The 23,420-nt window shown below is 42.5% G+C and overlaps 1 protein-coding gene across 1 annotated transcript in view; it reads left to right on the top strand.

The window, feature by feature from the left end:
* Positions 1-10,740: 10,740 nt before the first annotated feature.
* ADAMTS9 (ADAM metallopeptidase with thrombospondin type 1 motif 9) overlaps positions 10,741-23,420 on the top strand; it is a 154,641-nt gene continuing 141,961 nt past the window's right edge. Inside the window, exons 1-2 of the mRNA XM_075287475.1 lie at positions 10,741-10,846; positions 10,991-11,364. Coding sequence (XP_075143576.1) covers positions 10,741-10,846; positions 10,991-11,364 — 480 coding nt within the window. The remainder of the gene's footprint in view (positions 10,847-10,990; positions 11,365-23,420) is intronic.

Genomic DNA, 23,420 nt, shown 5'->3' with positions numbered 1-23,420 from the left:
GCGGGGCTTATCCCTGCCGTCCAGCACAGAAGAGCAGAGGAAGAAGCTGCTCTAGGAAAATGAAACTGAAGCTACACAGGTACGTACTGGGGTTACTTATTAATGTCAGGCATATGGGGGGATTACTTGTGTTTTAGTAACTCCATGTGCCTCATAGTAATAGCAGTTAACCCCATCATCTCCCTCACATTACCCCTGTGTGCCTCACCATAAGAGTTACTGATATGTGAGACATATGGGGGTAATAATAATGAAGATACTTTATTATTACCTCCATGTCTCTCACATATCAGTAACCCTTATGGTGAGGCAGACAGGGGTTAATGTCAGGGAGATGATGGGGTTAACTGTTATTAATGTGAGGCACATGGAGTTACTAAATTGTAATGCACAGGACCAGATTTTTTTTTTTATCCACAATTTGTCCTGGTATAGCGGTCAGCGGTGACAGTATTTAGTCCTGTAGGGGCCACTAAGGGACATAATACTGTGTGCAGGGGCCACTAAGGGACATAATACTGTGTGCAGGGGCCACTAAGGGACATAATACTGTGTGCAGGGGCCACTAAGGGACATAATACTGTGTGCAGGGGCCACTATGGGGCATAATACTGTGTGCAGGGGCCACTAAGGGACATAATACTGTGTGCAGGGGCCACTATGGGGCATAATACTGTGTGCAGGGGCCACTAAGGGACATAATACTGTGTGCAGGGGCCACTATGGGACATAATACTGTGTGCAGGGACCACTATGGGACATAATAGAGCGCGCAGGAATGCGTAGGAGGGACTTGGTCGAGATCTTCGGTGTCGGGGGGGCCCCATGTCAAAAGTTCGCCACGGGGCCCCGCCATTCCTAGTTACGCCACTGGATAGATAGATAGATAGATAGATAGATAGATAGATAGATAGTTAGGAGATAGATAGATAGATAGATAGATAGATAGGAGATAGATAGATAGATAGATAGATAGATAGATAGATAGGAGATAGATAGATAGATAGATAGATAGATAGATAGACATAATATAGACAGTAAGAGATAATTAGGAATAGATATACAGTAAATAAATAGATGTGAAAGAAAGAAAAGAAAGATGAATGTTTGGGAGAAATGTCCAAGCCATTGTGTCCGTGTGATTCCTTCTATAGCAGCAGGACACTATCTACACTTTGAATCTCTCTCTATTATACTCTGAATTTGCTTCTCTCAGATTTCCAGGAGAATTAAGTTCTTTGATCTTGTATTTATTGAAATATTTCAGGACATTTATGAGAACAGATGAAAAAGTTTTTGTAGCAAAAAAACTCCATTCTCAGCCCCCCATACAGACCCTCCTCTGTTCCTGACTGATATGACTGTATGATGTCATCCCCTTATTTTGGGAAGTAATGGAGGTAACAGTAACTTCTCATGAAAGCCTTCACTGCAGAGACCAGAACTGTCAGAGAAGATGCATCTCCTACATGTCAGCTCAGGAAACACATCATCGTCTTACCTTTACTATAGAAGACACTGACAGGTGACACCATACATTGTATCATAGAAACACTGGAACTGATGTGATATATACAATTATATTCAGAGATTTTTGTATATGTAAAAGTTTGCACCCATTGTCCATAAGGTGTGTTATCTATCTATCTATCTATCTATCTATCTATCTATCTATCTATCTATCTATCTATCTATCTCCTATCTATCTATCTATCTATCTCCTATCTATCTATCTATCTATCTATCTCCTATCTATCTATCTATCTATCTATCTATCTCCTATCTATCTATCTATCTATCTATCTATCTATCTATCTATCTCCTATCTATCTATCTATCTCCTATCTATCTATCCATCTCCTATCTATCTATCTATCTATCTATCTATCTCCTATCTATCTATCTATCTATCTATCTATCTATCTATCTATCTCCTATCTATCCATCTATCTATCTATTTATCTCCTATCTATCTATCTATCTATCTATCTCCTATCTATCTATCTATCTATCTATCTATCTATCTATCTATCTCCTATCTATCTATCTATCTATCTATCTCCTATCTATCTATCTATCTATCTATCCATCTCCTATCTATCTATCTATCTATCTATCTATCTCCTATCTATCTATCTATCTATCTATCTCCTATCTATCTATCTATCTATCTATCTCCTATCTATCTATCTATCTATCTATCTATCTATCTATCTCTCTCTCTCTCTCTCTCTCTCTCTCTCTCTCTCTCTCTATCTATCTCTATCTATCTATCTATCTATCTATCTATCTATCTTATATCTATCTACCTACAGTATCTATCAGTCAGTATCTATTTATCTATCTATCTATCTATTGCATATCTATCTATCTATCTATCTATCTATCTATCTATCTATCTATCTCCTATCTATCTATCTATCTATCTATCTATCTATCTATCAGTATTTCTCTTATTCCTTAGTACCCATCTATCTATCTATTCTATATGATATCACATTTATCATATGCGATACAATTCTTGTAAATATCTCCCATTCCATATTTTTCTTACACTAATGAAAACTTAAGCATTTTATTCTATTTCAAACTTGCAATCCAAAGTTTGTAAAAAAATTCACTAAACTGAGCGCATGAAATGCTTTACATGACATGCAGTACCTCTCAGATCCTGCACTGGTGGTGGCGCTGCATCCTAATAGTTGCTTCCTAGCTCCTGGGTGAGTCGAGATTTACAATTCATAAGAACGTCCTTAAAATGTTCACAAAGCGATGGAACTTTTTTATTTTAACAAACCACATTACAATGTAGACTGTGATATAAAGCTGCGCCTCTACTTTTAGGCAGGAGGGCGACTCCTTCATATAAGAGAGGGGCTGTTATTGCTTTACTGTGCAGAAATCTTATCACAGGGAGATAGTTGTTAGGAACAAAACCTCAAATTACAGCCATAAGTACATGTTATACCTGCTGCTGATATATCCACCATGTGTAACTGAGTATTATACCGGGCTGTAGCTGGTAGTAATTTAGTGGACGCGTTCACCTTCCTGCTCATGTCCTTTTAGGCTAAGGTTATACGGTGACTTTTGACCACGTGACATTAGGAAATGTTGCGCTGCCTCTCGCAACTGATGATGCTCAGATATTCTTTAGGGAATGATATCTACAGAGTGTAAGGTGGCGGTGCTAGCACCTTGGCTGTTGTAACGTGATCACATTCAGTATTGGGTTACAAGCTGGTGGTCACAGTGCTTTAGCTGTCATAAGTTCCCATAACGTGATCGCATTCAGCATCAGGGTGTAAGGTGGTGGTCACAGCACCATGGTTCCCTTAACGTGATCACATTCAGTATTACACTATAATGGGCAGTCCCAGAGCTGTTGTAACTTGATAACATTCAGTATCGGGCTATAAGGCAGCAGTCAAAGCACCTCGGCTCTCATAACTTGATCACATTCAGTATTGGGCTGCAAGAAGGCATTCACAGCACCTTGGCTGTTGTAACTTGATAACATTCAGTATCAGGCTGTAAGGCGGCGGTCACAACACCTTGGCTGTCGTAACTTGATCACATTCTGTATCAGGCTGTATTGCGTGTTGCGATATGAGTGTGAGTGCATACGTGCAACCACTTAAATGGGGGACAGCGGATGACTATTCTTCTAATTACGGGGATATCAAATGGTCAGACCTCTAATGATCATACATATATCAAGAGAGTTAATACAGGTGAGACCCTTTAATGGAGATTTTACCCTTTTCAACCTTGTATTTTTGCCTCCAGGAGCTTTGGGTATTGCATAGGAAGAGGGGATGCTCATTTTTTTTGGTCACAGCATTGGATCCCTACCCATCAGATATTTACAATGCAGCAGGGTTATAGCTATAGGGGTGTAACAGTAACGCTAGCCCTGCCCCTAAGGGGCCCGCAAAGGTTCCCCTGCCACATAAAATATACTATTATTTTACAAGGCACCAGGTAGGTAGGGCCCATTTACAGATTTTGCATTGGGGGCATCATTAGATTGGAGGTTGCCGATCATTATAGATTTTGTTAATTTGATTATTTCCATAGGAAATTATAAAAATTCTGATGAAAAAAATTGCACAGGACGATGAGACGTTATATAGCAGGACGTGGCCGGAATTATTTTACAAGATTTCAGGGGAAAACTCTATTATAAAATGCAATAAATGTAATAGGAGGGGATTTAGGCAGAAAGCGCAGGGGAGGTGTAAAAGAAGCCCCTTCTATAAATGGCCTTAGGGGACTCGAAATAGCACATAGTGTAGTATGGCGAATAAGATGTAATAGGAACCGGTGGACAGGTGTCCTCGAATGTAACATGGGGAAGATAGAAGGGGCGCCCCAAACCACTCGCTACATGTGTGCATAATATATATACTGGGCGCTGCATTATCTGACCACTATATGACACAGCTATTTGGGAACTGTATGGCATTATAGTATAGACAGAATGGGGCGGATTGATTTATTTATGGTTAAATCTGCCCCAATATCAATACCATTTATGATCACAGGGGGCACCAACAGTATGTACATGGAGGTCTCTGTCCGATCTAAGGCCGTCCCTGCTTGCAGGTAACTTTAGCTTAGTGCACAGAGTACTTTGCAAAAATGATTGTGTGGCCGTGCTCCTTTTTCGTGGGTCTTGTCATGTCACACCCCTTTTTATGATGTGGACACCAAACGTGCCCCTTTTTTGTGATTCCTCTGCCACATAATATATACTACTATTCCAAATGGAAAAAGGTAGATAGGCCTCCAATTATAGTTTTTTGCATTGGGTCCCAGGAGCTTCAAGTCACGTCTCTGCATATAGGGGTGTTATATGTGGTTACACAACCGGGCACTGTATTGTATTGATAGTACATACTTATGATAGGCCACCAGTATTAGATCTGGGGGGGGGTCTGACACCTACAGATCACCTGTTCCTAGTCTATGGGATAGCCCTGCAGTACGTACACCCGGGGCCCCCGCAGATCTAATATTGATGGCCTATCCTAAGATTACTAGAAACCAGATAACCCCTTTAACCCTTGTCGTCAGCTATAGAACTAAATCCTGGAAATGGTCATTATGTATAATATGGGAATGAAGTTATATATAGATAAATGACATATAGATAAATATAGGCTCAACCTGGGGGAAACACGGTGGCTCAGTGGTTAGCACTGCAGCTTTGCAGCACTGGAGTCCTGGGTTCGAATCCCACCAGGAACAACATCTGCAAGGAGTTTGTATGTTCTCCCCATGTTTGTGTGGATTTCCTCCCATTCTACAAAGACATACTGATAGGAAAAAAAAAAATTACATTGTACTGTATACACTGGGGCTCACAAGATATGTATATATATATATATATATATATATATATATATATATATATATATATATATATGCCGAACCTGTGGAGAGTGTAAATCTAAGCCTGACATGACTAAATACAGACAGAAAGAGCGAAATGAAAAGTAATCAGCATGAGAGGGGTTAATGCGCCCATAATACTGTCTAATATTCTACCTGATGTCAGGAGCCATTATCCCTGAATAATACAAAGCTTTCAGTTGATCAGTGTCACACATATTACCATACCTCCCAACCGTCCCAATTTCCGCGGGACATTCACGATTTCGGTGACGTGTCCCGGTTGGAGGGAGGTATGTCCCAATTTCAACTCAGAACACATACGCAGCTAAAGCAAGGAGCTGTCACAGGTCAGCTCCTTGCTTCGCCGCTGCACGCCGGCTACTGGCTGTGTAGGCGCGATGTGATGATGTCACATCACGTCTACAACTGTGTGAGAGAGAGAGGCGCGGAGAGAGCAGCAGGGGAACGAGGAGAAGGTAAGTGTAATGTGGAGGTGGAACGTGAAACTGGGGGCAGATGAAGGAGAGGACGGCATGACACTGGGGGCAGAGATGTGGGGACATGAATCTGGGGGCAGAGATGGAGGGGACATGAATCTGGGGGCAGAGATGGAGGGACATGAATCTGGGGGCAGAGATGGGGGACATAAATCTGGGGACAGAGATGGAGGGACATGAAACTGGGGACAGAGATGGAAGGAACATGAAACTGGGGGCAGAGATGGGGGACATGAATCTGGGGACAGAGATGGAAGGAACATGAAACTGGGGGAGAGATAGAGGGGGGACATATAATTTACAGGTGACTGTAGGAGGATTATACTGTGTGCGGGCACATGAAAAATTAATGAAAATGGGCGGAGTCAACATAAAAGTGGGTGGGGCTAAATTTGCCGCACATTTTGTCCCTCTTTCGGTTCTTCAAAAGTTGGGAGGTATGTATTACATCTCCCCTATAACATACACTCAGGATTATTACATTATTTACTAGTCTAATGTGATGTGATGTGATGTCACAGTACAGGATAATACACACAGTGATGTCACAGTACAGGGATAATACACACAGTGATGTCACAGTAAAGAGATAATACACACAGTGATGTCACAGTACAGAGATAATACACACAGTGATGTCACAGTACAGAGATAATACACACAGTGATGTCACAGTACAGGTATAATACACACAGTGATGTCACAGTACAGAGATAATACACACAGTGATGTCACAGTACAGGATAATACACACAGTGATGTCACAGTACAGGGATAATACACACAGTGATGTCACAGTACAGGGATAATACACACAGTGATGTCACAGTACAGGATAATACACACAGTGATGTCACAGTACAGGGATAATACACACAGTGATGTCACAGTACAGGATAATACACACAGTGATGTCACAGTATAGGGATAATACACACAGTGATGTCACAGTACAGGATAATACACACAGTGATGTCACAGTACAGAGATAATACACACAGTGATGTCACAGTACAGGGATAATACACACAGTGATGTCACAGTACAGGGATAATACACACAGTGATGTCACAGTACAGGATAATGCACACAGTGATGTCACAGTACAGGGATAATACACACAGTGATGTCACAGTACAGGGATAATACACACAGTGATGTCACAGTACAGGGATAATACACACAGTGATGTCACAGTACAGAGATAATACACACAGTGATGTCACAGTACAGGGATAATACACACAGTGATGTCACAGTACAGGGATAATACGCACAGTGATGTCACAGTACAGGGATAATGCACACAGTGATGTCACAGTACAGAGATAATACACACAGTGATGTCACAGTCCAGGGATAATACACACAGTGATGTCACAGTCCAGGGATAATACACACAGTGATGTCACAGTACAGAGATAATACACACAGTGATGTCACAGTACAGGATAATACACACAGTGATGTCACACTACAGGGATAATGCACACAGTGATGTCACAGTACAGAGATAATACACACAGTGATGTCACAGTACAGAGATAATACACACAGTGATGTCACAGTACAGGATAATACACACAGTGATGTCACAGTACAGAGATAATACACACAGTGATGTCACAGTACAGGATAATACACACAGTGATGTCACAGTACAGAGATAATACACACAGTGATGTCACAGTACAGGGATAATACACACAGTGATGTCACAGTACAGGGATAATACACACAGTGATGTCACACAAGAAACATATGAGGATATAATACGCAGGTACAATGAATGTGTGATGTCACCACAGCAGGGATAACCTATGAACTCCACAGTATAAATGGGGCTGCATTTGATTTTCCATACATGTTATGAGTGGACATGGCCCCCCTTAGTTGCAGGGCCCCATAATAACTGTTAGGTCCGATACTTGTGCCCTTTGGTTTATAGGAAATCCAATAGACACATGAGATAAGTGTCAGCCACACCTGGTAGTGTCAGCAAGACAAGCCCACCACCACGGTATATGGGGTCCTCCAAACCATGCCCTGTAGGCACCACCAGAGGGCGCTTACTGCATATGGGTTTATTACCTATCCTGTGGATAAATGTTGTGATCTCTGAGGGTCTGACCTTTGGGACCCCCTTCGATCACTATCGATAGCAGTGGTCACACATGTGCAGTACTGCCCAATTCAGAGTCTATGGAACGGTCAGCGCTGTAGTTTCCATCAGTCCCATTGAGATTGAATGGAGTAGTAGTGCACATGTGTGATCACCACTATCAGGCACACTTGTCAACTCACAGGGAAGACTCAGAAGGATCCCCCCCAAAAAAGTGACCTCTCAGACTGACAACAGCAACATAGTCCTATTCGTATGAAAGGGGCTGAGCTGCAATACCAAGGATAGCCACTACAATGTGTGTGGCACTGTGCTTTGTATGAGTGGAGGCCAAAGTATTTAGCCCGAATGCTGCAGCCCCTTCAACCAGCTCATCTATGGGCATCCCAGGCTGTTGGACCCTCTTGTCACCAGAGCTATATACAAAATACTGTTTAGATGGAAATTTAGAGTCAGTTTGACTAAAATATTAGAGAATTGCTTAACTTGCAGTTCCCTGACATAACACTATGATGGTAAATGCTCTCTAATAATATACAATATAATATAATACGATACAAGCAGCCTATGAGACACTTCTATGGTAAGGGAACCCAGCAGAAAATATTCAATTTCCAAGCAGTGCCCCCACAGGAGAAAGGAAGAATTGCACTGTTCTTACTCAACTCACTATACGGACCTATTCATTTCTATGGCCCCATACACACATCCATGATTTTTACAGATCCGTATACTGTACACATACATGCATGAAGACTTAAAGGAACATTTTCTATGATAGCAGTTGGTAGCCCCAGCATACAAGGCAGTAGTGCTACATAAGCCACAACGCCCTGGCACAGCCCATTCTGGGAGGTGACGGGGGGCTGACACAATGGGGTAGAGTGATCATCAGTAAAGAAGCCCACGCCGCAGTGGTGGGAATTGCTCTGTGGGGCATAAATGGGGCATTAAACTATGTGGGGGTCACTAATGGTCACTTTGTAGTCTGTGGGGTGCACAACTGGGGCATCATACTGTGAGAAACATACGGGGGTATTATACTGTGTATAGGGGCAATAAGGAGTATTATACTATATATAGGGGCAATAAGGGACATTATACTGTGTATAGGGGCAACAACGAGCATTATACTGTGTAGTGAGGACACTGGGGCATTATACTGTGCATAGGAGGCAATAAGTGGCATTATACTGTGTATAGGGGACACTAAGGGGCATTATACTGTGTATTGGGGTAACAATGAGTATTATACTGTGTATTGAGGACATTATGGGGCATTATACTGTGCATAGGAGGCAATAAGTGTCATTATACTGTGTATAGGAGGCAATAAGTGTCATTATACTGTGTGTAGAGGACATTAAGGGGAATGATATTGTGTCTAGGGGTAATAAGGAGTATTATACTATATATATAGGGGCAATAAGGGACATTATACTGTGTAAAGGGGACAGTGAGGGGCATTATACTGTGTATTGCGGACACTATGGGGCATTATACTGTGCATAGGAGGCAATAAGTGGCATTATACTGTGTATAGGAGACATTAAGGGGGATGATATTCTGCCTAGGGGTAATAAGGAGTATTATACTATATATAGGGGCAATAAGGGACATTATACTGTGTAAAGGGGACACTGAGGGGCATTATACTGTGTATTGCGGACACTATGGGGCATTATACTGTATATAGGGGTAACAATGAGCATTATACTGTGTATTAAGGACACCATGGCACATTATACTGTGTATAGGGGCAATAAGGCGAATTATACTGTGTACAGGGGGAACAAGGAGGCATTATACTCTGTATAGGGGGTCCTGGCATCCCGCCGCACATAACAGCACAGCATGCTATATAGAATTTTGTTACAATGGAAGCTTCTTCCAGAGCAGCCAGTGCCTATATAAACACAACTTTGGCCAGGTTCACACGGCTATAACAAGGCGGTCACCTGCTCTCTGTATTACAGCTATGAGCCCCGTTATAATAACTTTTATGTAGGGGTCGACAACACAATTGTTTTCTTTAAATCTGCCTACCCCTGCCCTATAACATTACATCTCAGAAAGTAATTCCAAAGGTCACGCCGCTCTCCAAGACTTTTATTGGTAGTTTTTTTTTATATTTGCAGCCTTCCTACAGCTGTCACTATAGCCGCTCACTACAATGACATTTCCCAAATCTCCAAGCTTATCCCTTGCCCCCCTTGTTCAGTCATGCATCAGATGGAATGAGAGATATTCTGTAAAATCCCACTTGCACTTTACTACTCCAGAGTGGAGCGCCCTGGCAATGAGACAGGGGTGGTTTTGGAGCCTCCAGCTGTATGGTAGAGTAGCTGGATGTCACCGCTGATAGATTTGGTATTTTGCATGTCCCAGCCCACTAGCAGTCAGGCCTCCCCCACCATCTCTGCTGTATTCTCAGCCATCTAGCATTCACTCAAAGTAGTAGGAGACACAAAATCCTCCAAGCCCTGCTCTCCCCTGTGCACTCACTATGCTGGATTGCCTGGTGGTCCTGCTACATGAAGGAGGATTTCTAAGGACTTACCCCTCTATGGTGGAGAGCAGTGCACCTTCCAGGGACACTTATCAAGTCTAGGAGCTGCAATATTAGGAATTTGGGGATTTTACTTTTTTTTTTTTTTTTTTTTTTTTTTTTTGTGCAGAGTAGGAGGGAGACCCAGCAAAAATCTGCTGCTGCTGCTTCCCATGACAAACATGCATCTTGCCTTTTGGCTACTGGGATTACTTATATTACTACAAGACGTCTTGAATGTAACACCAGCAGCAGGACCTAAACTTCACCCAAGGCAAGGTAACTACTGCTTCTACTACACCGCAATGTGCATGAATGGGACACCTAGTATCCAGGCTGGCCATGGTGTGCACTGAGTCTTGTAATATCTGAATGTATTGTGACAATGTTACTATAACTTATGTGTCTTGACTTTTGTTGCAGCTAAACTCCTCCAGAATCTGGGTGACTATGAGATAGTGACACCCACGAGAGTGAATGAGTTTGGAGAAGTTTATCCCAATAATATGCACTTCAGAAGGAAAAAGAGAAATGTCAGCCCCTCTGCAGACCCTGACCCCTGGGCCAATTCCACTACACATTATAGACTCTCAGCTTTTGGACAGAAGTTCTTATTTAACCTCAGTGCCAATTCTGGATTTATTGCACCCGTGTTAACTGTGAGCCTGTATGGGAAGCCTGATGAGAACAGGAGTGCTTATTACAACCATGACACTGACTTTGGGCATTGCTTCTACACTGGACATGTGAATACAAGGGCAGAGCATATCGCAGTCATCAGCCTGTGCTCAGGAATGGTGAGTCCCTCAATGTGCATGGGGAGATGGGATATAGGACAGTACTGGATGTGTATACTGGATATAGATGTAGCAGTGCTGAATATGTCATCAGGGTTATTGCTTGAGTTATCTTGCTGTGCAAAAGAAAGTTAAATTGCAAGTTCAGTTATTTGCACTGATAGAGATAGATAGAGGAGATAAATAGATAGATAGAAGATAGATAGATAGATAGATAGATAGATAGATAGATAGATAGATAGACAGATAGATAAATCTATGTGCAGATTGATGAATATAGATTGCTAAAAGTTGCAAAGTTTAAGCACAGCTGCAGCAAAGGTCAACTTTGACTTGTTCATCTATATGATATAGAACTTTAAAACTTTTACTAAAATTTCATTTCAATGCTGTTCATCTATGTTCCATATTAAATCTATCATTTTACATCACCGCACCTAAATTTCAGCTTTTATTACTATGGATTGTGCAAGATTAATTTCACATGAGTAAAATTAGACGACCTGCAAAAGTTGAAAAAAACTCTTACTAAAATTTTAATTCAGTTTTTATTAAATTGTTCTCATTTGTATGAAGTATAACCTATAATTTTCGATCGTTGGATATACAATTAAGATTTTAATCATAGGGATTGTCAAGAACTCATTTCACACGAGTAACAAGTGGCTTTGCTCGCAGTCATGGTATCATTCAGCTTGAGAGGTGGTGGAAGGGGGATTCTTTCCCTGCTGGTGTCACTGGGGGCATGCACATTCACACAGTGCTGGCCAAGGGACTGGTGCCCTCACAGGGAGAACAGGGATTGGTGACGTCATAGGAGCGGAAACAGGGGGCTGGATGCTGATAGTAAGGGGGGGTGAGGGAGGTGCTGTGGAGGAGGGGGGGTCCCGATGTCTGCTGCTAGAATACATTGGAGTTTGCAGACTTCTGGGCATTGGGCACTTTTAAGGTGGAGCTGCTATGCCCTGTGCATACTAATGATTTCTCAACCTGTCGCAAGTTTGTAGATTCCTTAAAAAGTTTCCTGAATTCCTTATTCCTTGCAATGTATCTGTGTTTTGTAATATAAGACTCATGCGATGATAATACTAATGCAATAATACAAATATTTACTCGGTAAAGTTACAATGTTACTGTGCAGATTGCCATATCAGAGCCCCCCACAGATGCCTGTTACGCGATCTGATGGGAAATGACTGTAGCGAGAAGTCGTGATATGATCAAGGATGACTTATCGGACCTGTTTACATATTGCAAACGAATATTAATCATAATCTGATGAGTCGTAAACCATAATTCACGCTAAGGTATATAGACGATTAAACTACGTCTACGACCAGCTCTATGTCGTATGTGAAAATATCTGCCAGACTTAACCCTTAAAAACAAATTGGGTAATCAGCCGTCCATCCTAAGCAGGGATACTTACCAGGAGATGTTGAGCAAAATCCTGGAATCCCTTAAAATACAAAACACATTGTTAACCTCCGTCGTCTTAGAAGGAAACGTAGTACAGAAGGAGATCCATAATTTCCTTAGGAATTAACTTTTCCAGCAAATCCTGAAAGCAGGGTCCGGAAACCCAGTCCAACGCTGCTCAGCTCCCCAGTCTGGCTCTTCCCTGGGCTGTTGTTGTCATTTGTTTGGTAGGTGGAGTCTGGAGTTCGGGAGTTTCATTTAAGGGAGCCGGAAATCATTTTTTCCAAGGGCGATTGAAAAATATCGTAAAATTTAGTTTTATGTGTAGACTATTATTTTCATAGAAGGATACGGATGATATAAAAGAGTGTTGATAATTCCAGAATTAATTTGTATTTTATTGAGATTATGTCATGTTAACAATACCACCTTAAGGGGACGCTGAGGGATATAGGTGTTGTCTTGTAGGAAGAAACTTTTTTGCAGATTACATTAGAGGATGCCTATATGGAGAATTCAATTCAAGAATTCATTCAATTTTGCAAGCTCCTTGATGTGCATTGGTCTTATCATGATGCAAAAATTTAGATCCATGCATTGTTTTGTGGGAACCTTTAATTTTGGGGGGTGTCATTGTTAATAAAGAGGATTCCCAGTCTTATCACTAGGATTGAAGATCAGTGGAGGTCCGACACCTAGGACCCCAGCAGATCAGCTCTTGGAAGTGGCAGTTGGCACTATGTGGGGATCAGTGGAGGTCCGACACCAAGGACCCCAGCAGATCAGCTCTTGGAAGTGGCAGTTGGCACTATGTGGGGATCAGTGGAGGTCCGACACCAAGGACCCCAGCAGATCAGCTCTTGGAAGTGGCAGTTGGCACTATGTGGGGATCAGTGGAGGTCCGACACCAAGGACCCCAGCAGATCAGCTCTTGGAAGTGGCAGTTGGCACTATGTGGGGGCGGCTTCTGCTTCCCAGGCCATGTAACGCCACATTCTTTGCTCATATTTAATGCTTGCAGTTCAGTTCCATTCCAGTGAATGGGACTGAGCTGCGATACCAAGTACAGCCGCTATGCAATGTATGGCTCTGTGGTTTGTTTTGTATGAATGCAGTAGTCTCTTCAAAAAACCCAGGACCCCTGCTGATCTTCAGGATAGATCAACCTGGAAAACCACTTAAAGACAAGGTTTATTATTTTTACATTTCTTGCAGGTCTTAAAGTGGTTTTCCAGGCTTATCAATAGATGACCTATAAGAGATCAGCAGGGGGTTCGACATTTTGATCCTGTTCCCCCCTCTGAGGACTGGACTACAGTGACATGATGTCATAAAGTCACAACATCTAGTGGCCGAGGCTACTCTAATATTATATCCATACAGTAGTGACATCACATCTTGCATCAGCCATTGAGCAATGGATGTGATATGATACGACTATGGACAATGGGTCAAATTGGCCTGGATGACCAAGAACTGGAACAGAATTTTTGGAGGTGAGTATACTGCAAGGTTAGAGTATGGGTTAGAGTTGGGAAACTCCTGGATCTTATCATATGTCAGTTCCTCGGATATTTTTCTGCAGGCAAGTCACCCACATGAACCCTGTACAAACATGGGGGCATGGGAAGATAAAGAAGACTCCACAAGTAAACCGAAACATCGTCTAATGGTAGTCCCAACATTGGTCATGTTCCCCAGTAACCTTATACAGTCCTATGAAAAAGTTTGGGCACCCCTATTAATCTTAATCATTTTTAGTTCTAAATATTTTGGTATTTGCAACAGCCATTTCAGTTTGATATATCTAATAACTGATGGACACAGTAATATTTCAGGATTGAAATGAGGTTTATTGTACTAACAGAAAATGTGCAATATGCATTAAACCAAAATTTGACCGGTGCAAAAGTATGGGCACCTCAACAGAAAAGTGACATTAATATTTAGTAGATCCTCCTTTTGCAAAGATAACAGCCTCTAGTCGCTTCCTGTAGCTTTTAATCAGTTCCTGGATCCTGGATAAAGGTATTTTGGACAAACAATTCAAGTTCAGTTAAGTTAGATGGTCGCCGAGCATGGACAGCCCGCTTCAAATCATCCCACAGATGTTCAATGATATTCAGGTCTGGGGACTGGGATGGCCATTCCAGAACATTGTAATTGTTCCTCTGCATGAATGCCTGAGTTGATTTGGAGCAGTGTTTTGGATCATTGTCTTGCTGAAATATCCATCCCCGGCGTAACTTCAACTTCGTCACTGATTCTTGAACGTTATTCTCAAGAATCTGCTGATACTGAGTGGAATCCATGCGACCCTCAACTTTAACAAGATTCCCGGTGCCGGCATTGGCCACACAGCCCCAAAGCATGATGGAACCTCCACCAAATTTTACAGTGGGTAGCAAGTGTTTTTCTTGGAATGCTGTTTCTTTTTGGACGCCATGCATAACGCCTTTTTTTATAACCAAACAACTCAATCTTTGTTTCCAAAATGAAGCTGGCTTCTCCAAATGTGCTTTTGCATACCTCAGGCAACTCTATTTGTGGCGTACGTGCAGAAACGGCTTCTTTCTCATCACTCTCCCATACAGCTTCTCCTTGTGCAAAGTGCGCTGTATTGTTGACCGATGCACAGTGACACCATCTGCAGCAAGATGATGCTGCAGCTCTTTGGAGGTGGTCTGTGGATTGTCCTTGACTGTTCTCACCATTCTTCTTCTCTGCCTTTCTGATATTTTTCTTGGCCTGCCACTTCTGGGCTTAACAAGAACTGTCCCTGTGGTCTTCCATTTCCTTACTATGTTCCTCACAGTGGAAACTGACAGGTTAAATCTCTGAGACAACGTTTTGTATCCTTCCCCTGAACAACTATGTTGAACAATCTTTGTTTTCAGATCATTTGAGAGTGGGCTGTCCATGTTCGGCGACCATCAAACTTAACTGAACTTGAATTGTTTTGTAGAAAGAAATGGTCCAAAATCCCTTCATCCAGGATCCAGGAACTGATTAAAAGCTACAGGAAGCGACTAGAGGCTGTTATCTTTGCAAAAGGAGGATGTACTAAATATTAATGTCACTTTTCTGTTGAGGTGCCCATATTTTTGCACCGGTCAAATTTTGGTTTAATGCATATTGCACATTTTCTGTTAGTACAATAAACCTCATTTCAATCCTGAAATATTACTGTGTCCATCAGTTATTAGATATATCAAACTGAAATGGCTGTTGCAAACACCAAAATATTTAGAACTAAAAATGATTAAGATTAATAGGGGTGCCCAAACTTTTTCATAGGACTGTATTCTGCGTAAGCGGCTTTCTGAAATCTTTGACGCTTGTTGTGTCCGGCAGGAATTCTTACATGTCCCTCCATACGATCCAAACAAACTTCAGACAGTAAAAAATAACTGCACTGCTCCTCCCAAGACTCAAGATACTGCAAGGCAGAAAAGAGAAGTGCAGAACATCTCAAGATATGATATGGAGCTATGATCTCAGCCTCCTGTCGGACCCCCTCCCCCAACATGTACTTTAACCTTGGCGGGCAAGATTTCCAATATCACTTGGCAAATAAGTAAAGCGTGACACTCTTCACTTAGAATGTTTTTGCATTTGAAACATATTCCAGTGCAAAACTGGGGCCAGAAATCTCAAGATAATTGTCAGCTTGATCCTTGGAGGTATTGATGAAGGTATCTCCAAGTTTTTTTGTTTAGATTCTCGTACATTCTTACCAATTATTTAATGAATACTTCAGCTTGGCCAGAGACATAACTTGGGCTCCTTCGATCAAGACTTTGTGCTATTTATAATTCAAGTGTCCACTCCGGTGGCAGACAGATCTTCAAGCAGGGGTGTAACTTGAGGGGTGCAGAGGGTGCAGTCGCCCGGGGCCCAGGAGCCTTAGGGGGCCCATAAGCACTGGCGTCAGTATTGAGATTGCAGCTTCCATCTGGCACATAAGCCAAGGAGACCCTCAGATTACCCTAACCACACTAAGGTGGATTAAACTCCTTACCTACCGTAACATCACTATCAAGAATTCGCTGTAGGGATGAGGTAGTAGGCCCCGGACAAAAGATTGCACCAGGGCCCACGAGACTTAGTTACGCCATTGTCTTCGAGCCCTCTTCAGACACCATGACCCAGGTTTGACTGTTACCTCTCCATTCTGTACAGGCACACCCCTGAAATAGTCAATATCATTTAATCCATTGTCCTGGATTTGCAAAAAAAAATAGTCAAGAAAAGGGAATGGGATAAAATTCAGTGACCTTTGTGGTCACATGGTGGTCATGTGGGTGGGCATCACTGCTGAGGACAATGATTGGCTGCAAAGGTCATGTGTGATACACAAAGAAAGCAAAGACATCGAGGACCATTGGTGCAGTCGCAAGGAATTGAAGAGATGAGTATAGGAATTTTTTTTAGCTTTATTCTGGACCCAATTTGTGTAACTCTAGCAAACCCCTTTAATGAAAATTGTTTATCCTCTATCCATAGGATATAAAATCAGTTGTTGATCGGTGGACATCTGACTGCTAGTATCTAAAAACAGGGGGTAATTTTTCTAATGGGGGTAAAACCTTGTCCATTGAGGTTGCCGTTTTTGTTGGTGGCAACAGAAACATAGTCAACAGTGATTTTCTTTCCTTCAAAAACTTTGGATCCCTTTAAAAAACCAGATCATCCATTTTTTAATGGATTCCGACCATCTTTCCAATGGAATCCATCAACCTGATCGGCCATTGGTGAAAGGACTCCAACTGTCTCTACAATGAAGTCCATCAGGATAGGTTGGAAGTCATTTGATAATGGAGCCACCATACTGAACATGGCCCTGTCAAGAATGGAAGCCATGATGGTAGCGTGAAGTTGGTTCCATTTCTAATTGGATGATATGTAAATAATGCCATATTGGGAATATGAACCAATTAATTAAATTTCCTTACATTTTCATGTATCATGAATAAATTGTGTCTGAAGGTTCTGAACGACAAGTTCTAATTTCTCACCAGATTCATTGAGTTTGTAAAATTAATTACAGAGTAATCCCAAATATGAACCACAAGAGCGTTAAGAAAGAAATGTTCTGTTCCCGCTGTCTAAGAATACTCGAGATGACTTCTATTTAGTGGAAATAGGGAGGGAGAAATTCTTAACTAGGATTTAAGAGCCTTCAGCCTCCCATGGTGATCTTGTGCTCATGTAAACATTTGCACTAGGAAGTTCTCAATATTCACTCCATTGAATTTAACCCAAGGAAAGACGTTAGAAAGTCGACTCTTCTTACACCGCTGCTAAGTGCCCATCGACGCTGCAAGAATCCTCACTGCGACAAACAGTATTACGCCAAGGTGTGAAAAAATGCTGATGCTTTCAGAAATAGAAGGGTTAATAGGTTATTTTTGTCAATTAATAAAATGTAATGAATGAATAAAAGAGAGACGTACTGTAAATCCCATCAATATTTGGTGCGACCTTTGCCCTTTGCCTTCCATCAGTTTTTCTCGGTACTAGTAGAAAGTTTTTGGCAGGGAGGTTGTTCCCGTCGCCATGTTGGAGAACTAAGCCCAGATCTTCTGTGGATCTTGGCTTGCTCCAGTCCTTCTGGTTCTTCGTGTCATCCCAGACAGACTGGATGAGGGTGAGATCAGGGCGATATCTGTGGGGCCATATCATCACTTCCAGGACTCCTTCTCCAAAGGCCACTTTGTGTTGTGTGCCCCGAGCCGCTCCATAGGATATCAGTGTCCTTGCAGGTGTGATATTGCACTTACTAAACAATAGCATGGTGGTGTGACCTTGTATTATATGATACTAACAGAGGCCATGGTGAGCTCAGAAGTGTCCCATATCGGAGAGCGTTGGGCCTTGGCAGACACAGCTCCAGGGTTTATTCATTAACTGTATAAGTGATTGTTTCATATTCTTTTGTACTAGATACAACTTTATCAAAGAAATATTTTTAAGGTCAAGCTGCTTTAGGTTATGTTGGCCGTATACACATAGATTGGTTGGTTACTTCAGCATGGATCTCACACCTGCGTTCGGGCTATTCCGTTCCCCAATCCACATGAAATATGCGGAGTGAAAAGTACTGAAACCACACAGACCCCATTATAGTTTATGGTCCACAGGTTTCCTAAGGTCACTGCTTTTTTATGGAGATCGGTTTCCATTTGGGAGGTCCGCAAGCAGACAACCTGAACGCAAAACTGGACTTAACATGTCCAAAACCCAAGGCTAAAGTTGCATGTAATGATCTTGTCCACAAGGGTCAAGAATCAATGGCTACCCTCCACCACAACTTAGGAAGAGCTCATCTTGCTCCTGGCTTCTTTCTGGGCTCCACTAAGAGCCAACTCAAGGAATGGATCTACAGGATCTGGAGCCACGTTACACACCCCATATAGTGTATAGATATATGTTATCAGGACACTACACACTTATGACTGAAAAATGAGTTATCCCCTTTATGTAGGTCCTATTTGCGTAAATGGACATTATAAGGCAGGAGTTGCACTTGTTACCCCCTTCCATTGGGGAGAAGACATGGCTATTTCAAAGGGTGACCCATTGTTTTGGCGCCATATCTCCCCTGCAGGACTAGTGTGACCGTCTGAAGTTTCGGGGTATAATAGCTGTTGTACCCCTGTTATTCCTATTGATTCCCTTCTCTAACATAGTATTGAATACAGTCTTCAAGGGGTTGACTGGTTTTAAAAATACTCTTTAGAAGAATTAAAGTGGTTGTCCACTTTCTAATATTGATGGCCTATTTTTAGGATAGGTCGTCAATTTCAGAGCTACGATGGTCTGACAGCCAGGACCCCTGTAGATCAGCTGTTCGGCCAGTGCGGCTTCTGATAATGGGAGCTGTGCTGCTCCCAATTTATAGTGGCAGGTTTAGGTACTGCAGCGCTAGGAGCCGACCCTACATCTAAATCTGGTGCTACATTGAGCAATACAGTTCCCAGAACATAAATGCTACCAGGAGCCAAGCTGATCTGCAAGGGACTGTCTCGGATCCTTGCAAATCTACTATCAACGACCAATCCCAAGGCTAGGCCTTTAATAATAGGGATGGCAGAACCCCTTTAATATAGGGGATCCATTTATTAGCCAGAGAAGCTACAAAGAGACCTTCTTACTATGGAGAACCCAAGACATCCATGAATTACATGGACAACCCATTGACTCAATGGAACCTAAGTGTCCCACCGATCTTCAATCCTAAGCTTAGGTCATCACCTTATCACTAGCCCTTGCCTGGCCCCGTCATGGCCATCTCTCGGTATCAGTCCTGCTCTAGCTCTGCATGACTCTGGACAGATAAGCGCGATGCGATGGTTTGTCTCTCAGCCAATACAAATAACACATCGACATGAACGTGCCATAAAACGTTTCGGTGATCGCTCATTTGCCGTTGATTTATTTGTAAAATCTTTACTTGCTCTTTTTTATCTGCTGCTTGTCAGTTTTATAAACTGACCTCTTGGCTTTACAGACCAGAATAGAATCCAAAAGCGCATTAAACAGTAAGGAAACTTCCAGGAGTTTGAGGAATGAGAAAACTTTCTGGGGTAAACACTGCCATGGACATTAATGGCTTTTACCCAGAAGTCTCTGCTCTGCGAAATTCCCAGAAAGCCGCAGATAAATTCTGCCAATTGTATTTAATTTACTAGCGCAGCTAAGGTAAACAGAGGGTCTCCGGGCCCCCCAGCTGCCCTTAAAGGCCCCTCCGTACATAACATAAAGGTCAGCTCAACTTGTCAATCGTGGCAGAACAGGAAAGCTATCTTATTCATGTAGAGATCTGGGGTCTCCTCACTCTACCCTGACATGTAGGAAGAATCGGGCATGTCGAATTTTGCTTTGCCCAATCATATGTGTCTCCAAGTGAAAAAGTCACCACCAAAGGTGTCCGGGAGCAGCTAACTCTCCTCTCCATAGTGAGAACACATACCAATTGGCTGTGCCGAGCATGCATGTACATAGGGATGATGGGAAGAATAGCTGTTTGTCACAGGAAAGTTTGGCCAACAGATGTTAAAGGTGCAACTTAAGGGGTAATCCCTTTATGGACTCTTATTCCAGGCTAAGTGTTCAATTGCTGGAGATCCAATCACTTGGTCCCCCTAAGGCGCCTTGTAAATGGAGTGTCAGTGCACTTGCATGACAGGTGCTCCATTCACAGTCCCGGTAGCCCCATAGCAGTGGTCATGCAAGTGCATTCTCAAAAAGGATTTAGGAGGACTTTTGTCGATTGGGCCCCAAGCAATTGGATGCTTACTCTTTTGTTATGTAGATTGTGAGCCCCATATAGGGATTACAATGTACTTTTTTTCCCCTATCAGTATGTCTTTCTAGAATGGAAGGAAATCCACGCAAACACGGGGAGAACATACAAACTCCTTGCAGATGGTGTTCCTGGCGGGATTCGAGCCAAGGACTCCAGCGCTGCAAGGCTGCAGTGCTAACCACTGAGCCACCGTGTTGCCCCGCAATTGGATACTTATTCTTGTCCTGTCCGATCCTTAAGTGACCATAACAGGCTTAATAGTAAAGTTGAGTGAATGGGTTCAGATCAAATCAGTTTCAACCCCAATTATCTAAACATTTAGGGCTCAACCTAAACCTGAAACTTTTGGAGGTTCATCACCCAAAAATCACTATTGTTCCCTGGGCTCTCTTCATACCCCATAGTATAATAAGTGTAGGGTGCAGAAATGTAATAAACACCTATACTCACCTTCCCTTCTCCTGGGCTCCCTTGTAGAGTTCGGCGCTCCCTCCGGGTCCTTTTCAGCCTCCGCTGGCTTCCTGGCTGAGATCATAAGCTCCAGGGGACCAATCAAAGACCTCTGCGGTCACATGGGGTACGTCAATGTCATGATGCCTTAATACAAGCAAATTTGGCCCGAAATGTAAAAGGCTGACAAATCCATAAATTGGTCTAAACGAATCGAAATAAATAGGTTTAAAAAGAGTCAGAAGTAAGCTCAGATCAGTTGTTACCCCAAATTAATTTTAAAAAATATGATATCATCTAGGCCGATGCATAACAACAATGTAATGACCATTGCAAATCTGCCTAGCCCGCTGTATGTACAGGCGCCCACTACTTCCTGTGCTCCTCCCTAAAGTGGGTGGAGTTTGCAGGCCGCCTGTGATATGCATGCTACTGCACAGCGCACGCCTCTCCTGAGCCCTAGATTGTATCTGTGGTCCATCAGCAAAAATTTGTAATGATCTATATAGCCGTAGCTCCCAATAGACGTACCCTGGCTACACTGGTAGTTTTGCAAATAAACTGTCTGCAATCGGTGACATTGACAATCAAGATGGCAGTAAAGGGCTGTAAAGACTCTCTCTATGAGACCGTCATTGTTTTCTTCAGCTTAGGCAGCACAAACAGAGCTGACAGATGTTTCACTCCTTAGCGCGGAGTCCATAATGTCACCAAACTGCAGAACACAATTATGAGGAGGCCGATGTAAAAGGTCAGCTTTCTTTTCCACTGTATTAAGCAGATGCCAGCACAGTCACTCCGCATACAAGGAAGGTAGAAGACAATTCACACATGCCTTAGGGTGATTGACATTTTTGCCTCCATATAAATGAGTGCCACGGGGAGATGCACACTGTTGTGTATGGGATTTCAATAATAACCCCAACGACCATTATAGTTTATGGGGTCCGTGGGTTTTTGTATGTAACTGCTTTGTAAGCAGATAGGGTTTCCGTTTATCGGACCAGAAGGATGGAAACCCAAACACTAACATAAGATATAATGGGTTAAGGGGATATTGTCACTCCTTAGGGAGAGACCACCATTTAGGTGTGTGGAGACTTATTAAGCCTTTAGCACTCCACTTTGCAAAGGATCATGGGAAGAATATGCAAATCTGTCTTCCATGATGTAATTAGGAAAACAGCTGCTGCCTCAGTATTGCAAACCAATAGAGGGCGCTCACTGGAATGTGCAAGCCTGTCTTCCCTGATGTACTTAGGAAGACAGAACTCCAGTGAAATAACCCAATAAAGGCTGCTCCCTTTTGCATATTCTTCCCATGATCCTTTGCGAAGTGGAGTGCTAAAGGCTTAATAAGTCTCCACACACCTATATGGTGGTCTCTCCCTAAGGAGTGACAATATCCCCTTAGCCCTGTCTAAGCCTCTCGCCTCTACCAGGTTATAGTCCTCTCTACATCGAGCTGATGAGATGCAAGTACATCGAAATGGCCATCCTCGATTGAGAGACTATACCTGGTAATAATCCCAGCGTCATTGCAAAACAAAGGCCTCTTGGAAGGTTGAGCATGATGCAAAAGGGAGCAGCCTTTATTGGGTTATTTCACTGGAGTTTTGTCTTCCTAACTACATCAGGGAAGACAAGCTTGCACATTCCAGTGAGCGCCCTCTATTGGTTTGCAATACTGAGGCAGCAGCTGTTTTCCTAATTACATCATGGAAGACAGATTTGCATATTCTTCCCATAAGATATAATGGTAAGTGACAACATTTTGGTTGGCTGAAGTAGCCATTAGGAGAAGCTTAGGAAGTTGCTATGTCTACAATGTTACAGACAGAGTGTCCACTAACTGTGGAGGGCTAGTTCACACCTG

Source organism: Leptodactylus fuscus, chromosome 9 (assembly GCF_031893055.1).
Source record: "Leptodactylus fuscus isolate aLepFus1 chromosome 9, aLepFus1.hap2, whole genome shotgun sequence".
NCBI lineage: Eukaryota > Metazoa > Chordata > Amphibia > Anura > Leptodactylidae > Leptodactylus > Leptodactylus fuscus.
The sequence above is the reverse complement of the archived record's forward strand: the minus strand, read 5'-3'. Positions and strand labels throughout refer to the sequence as shown.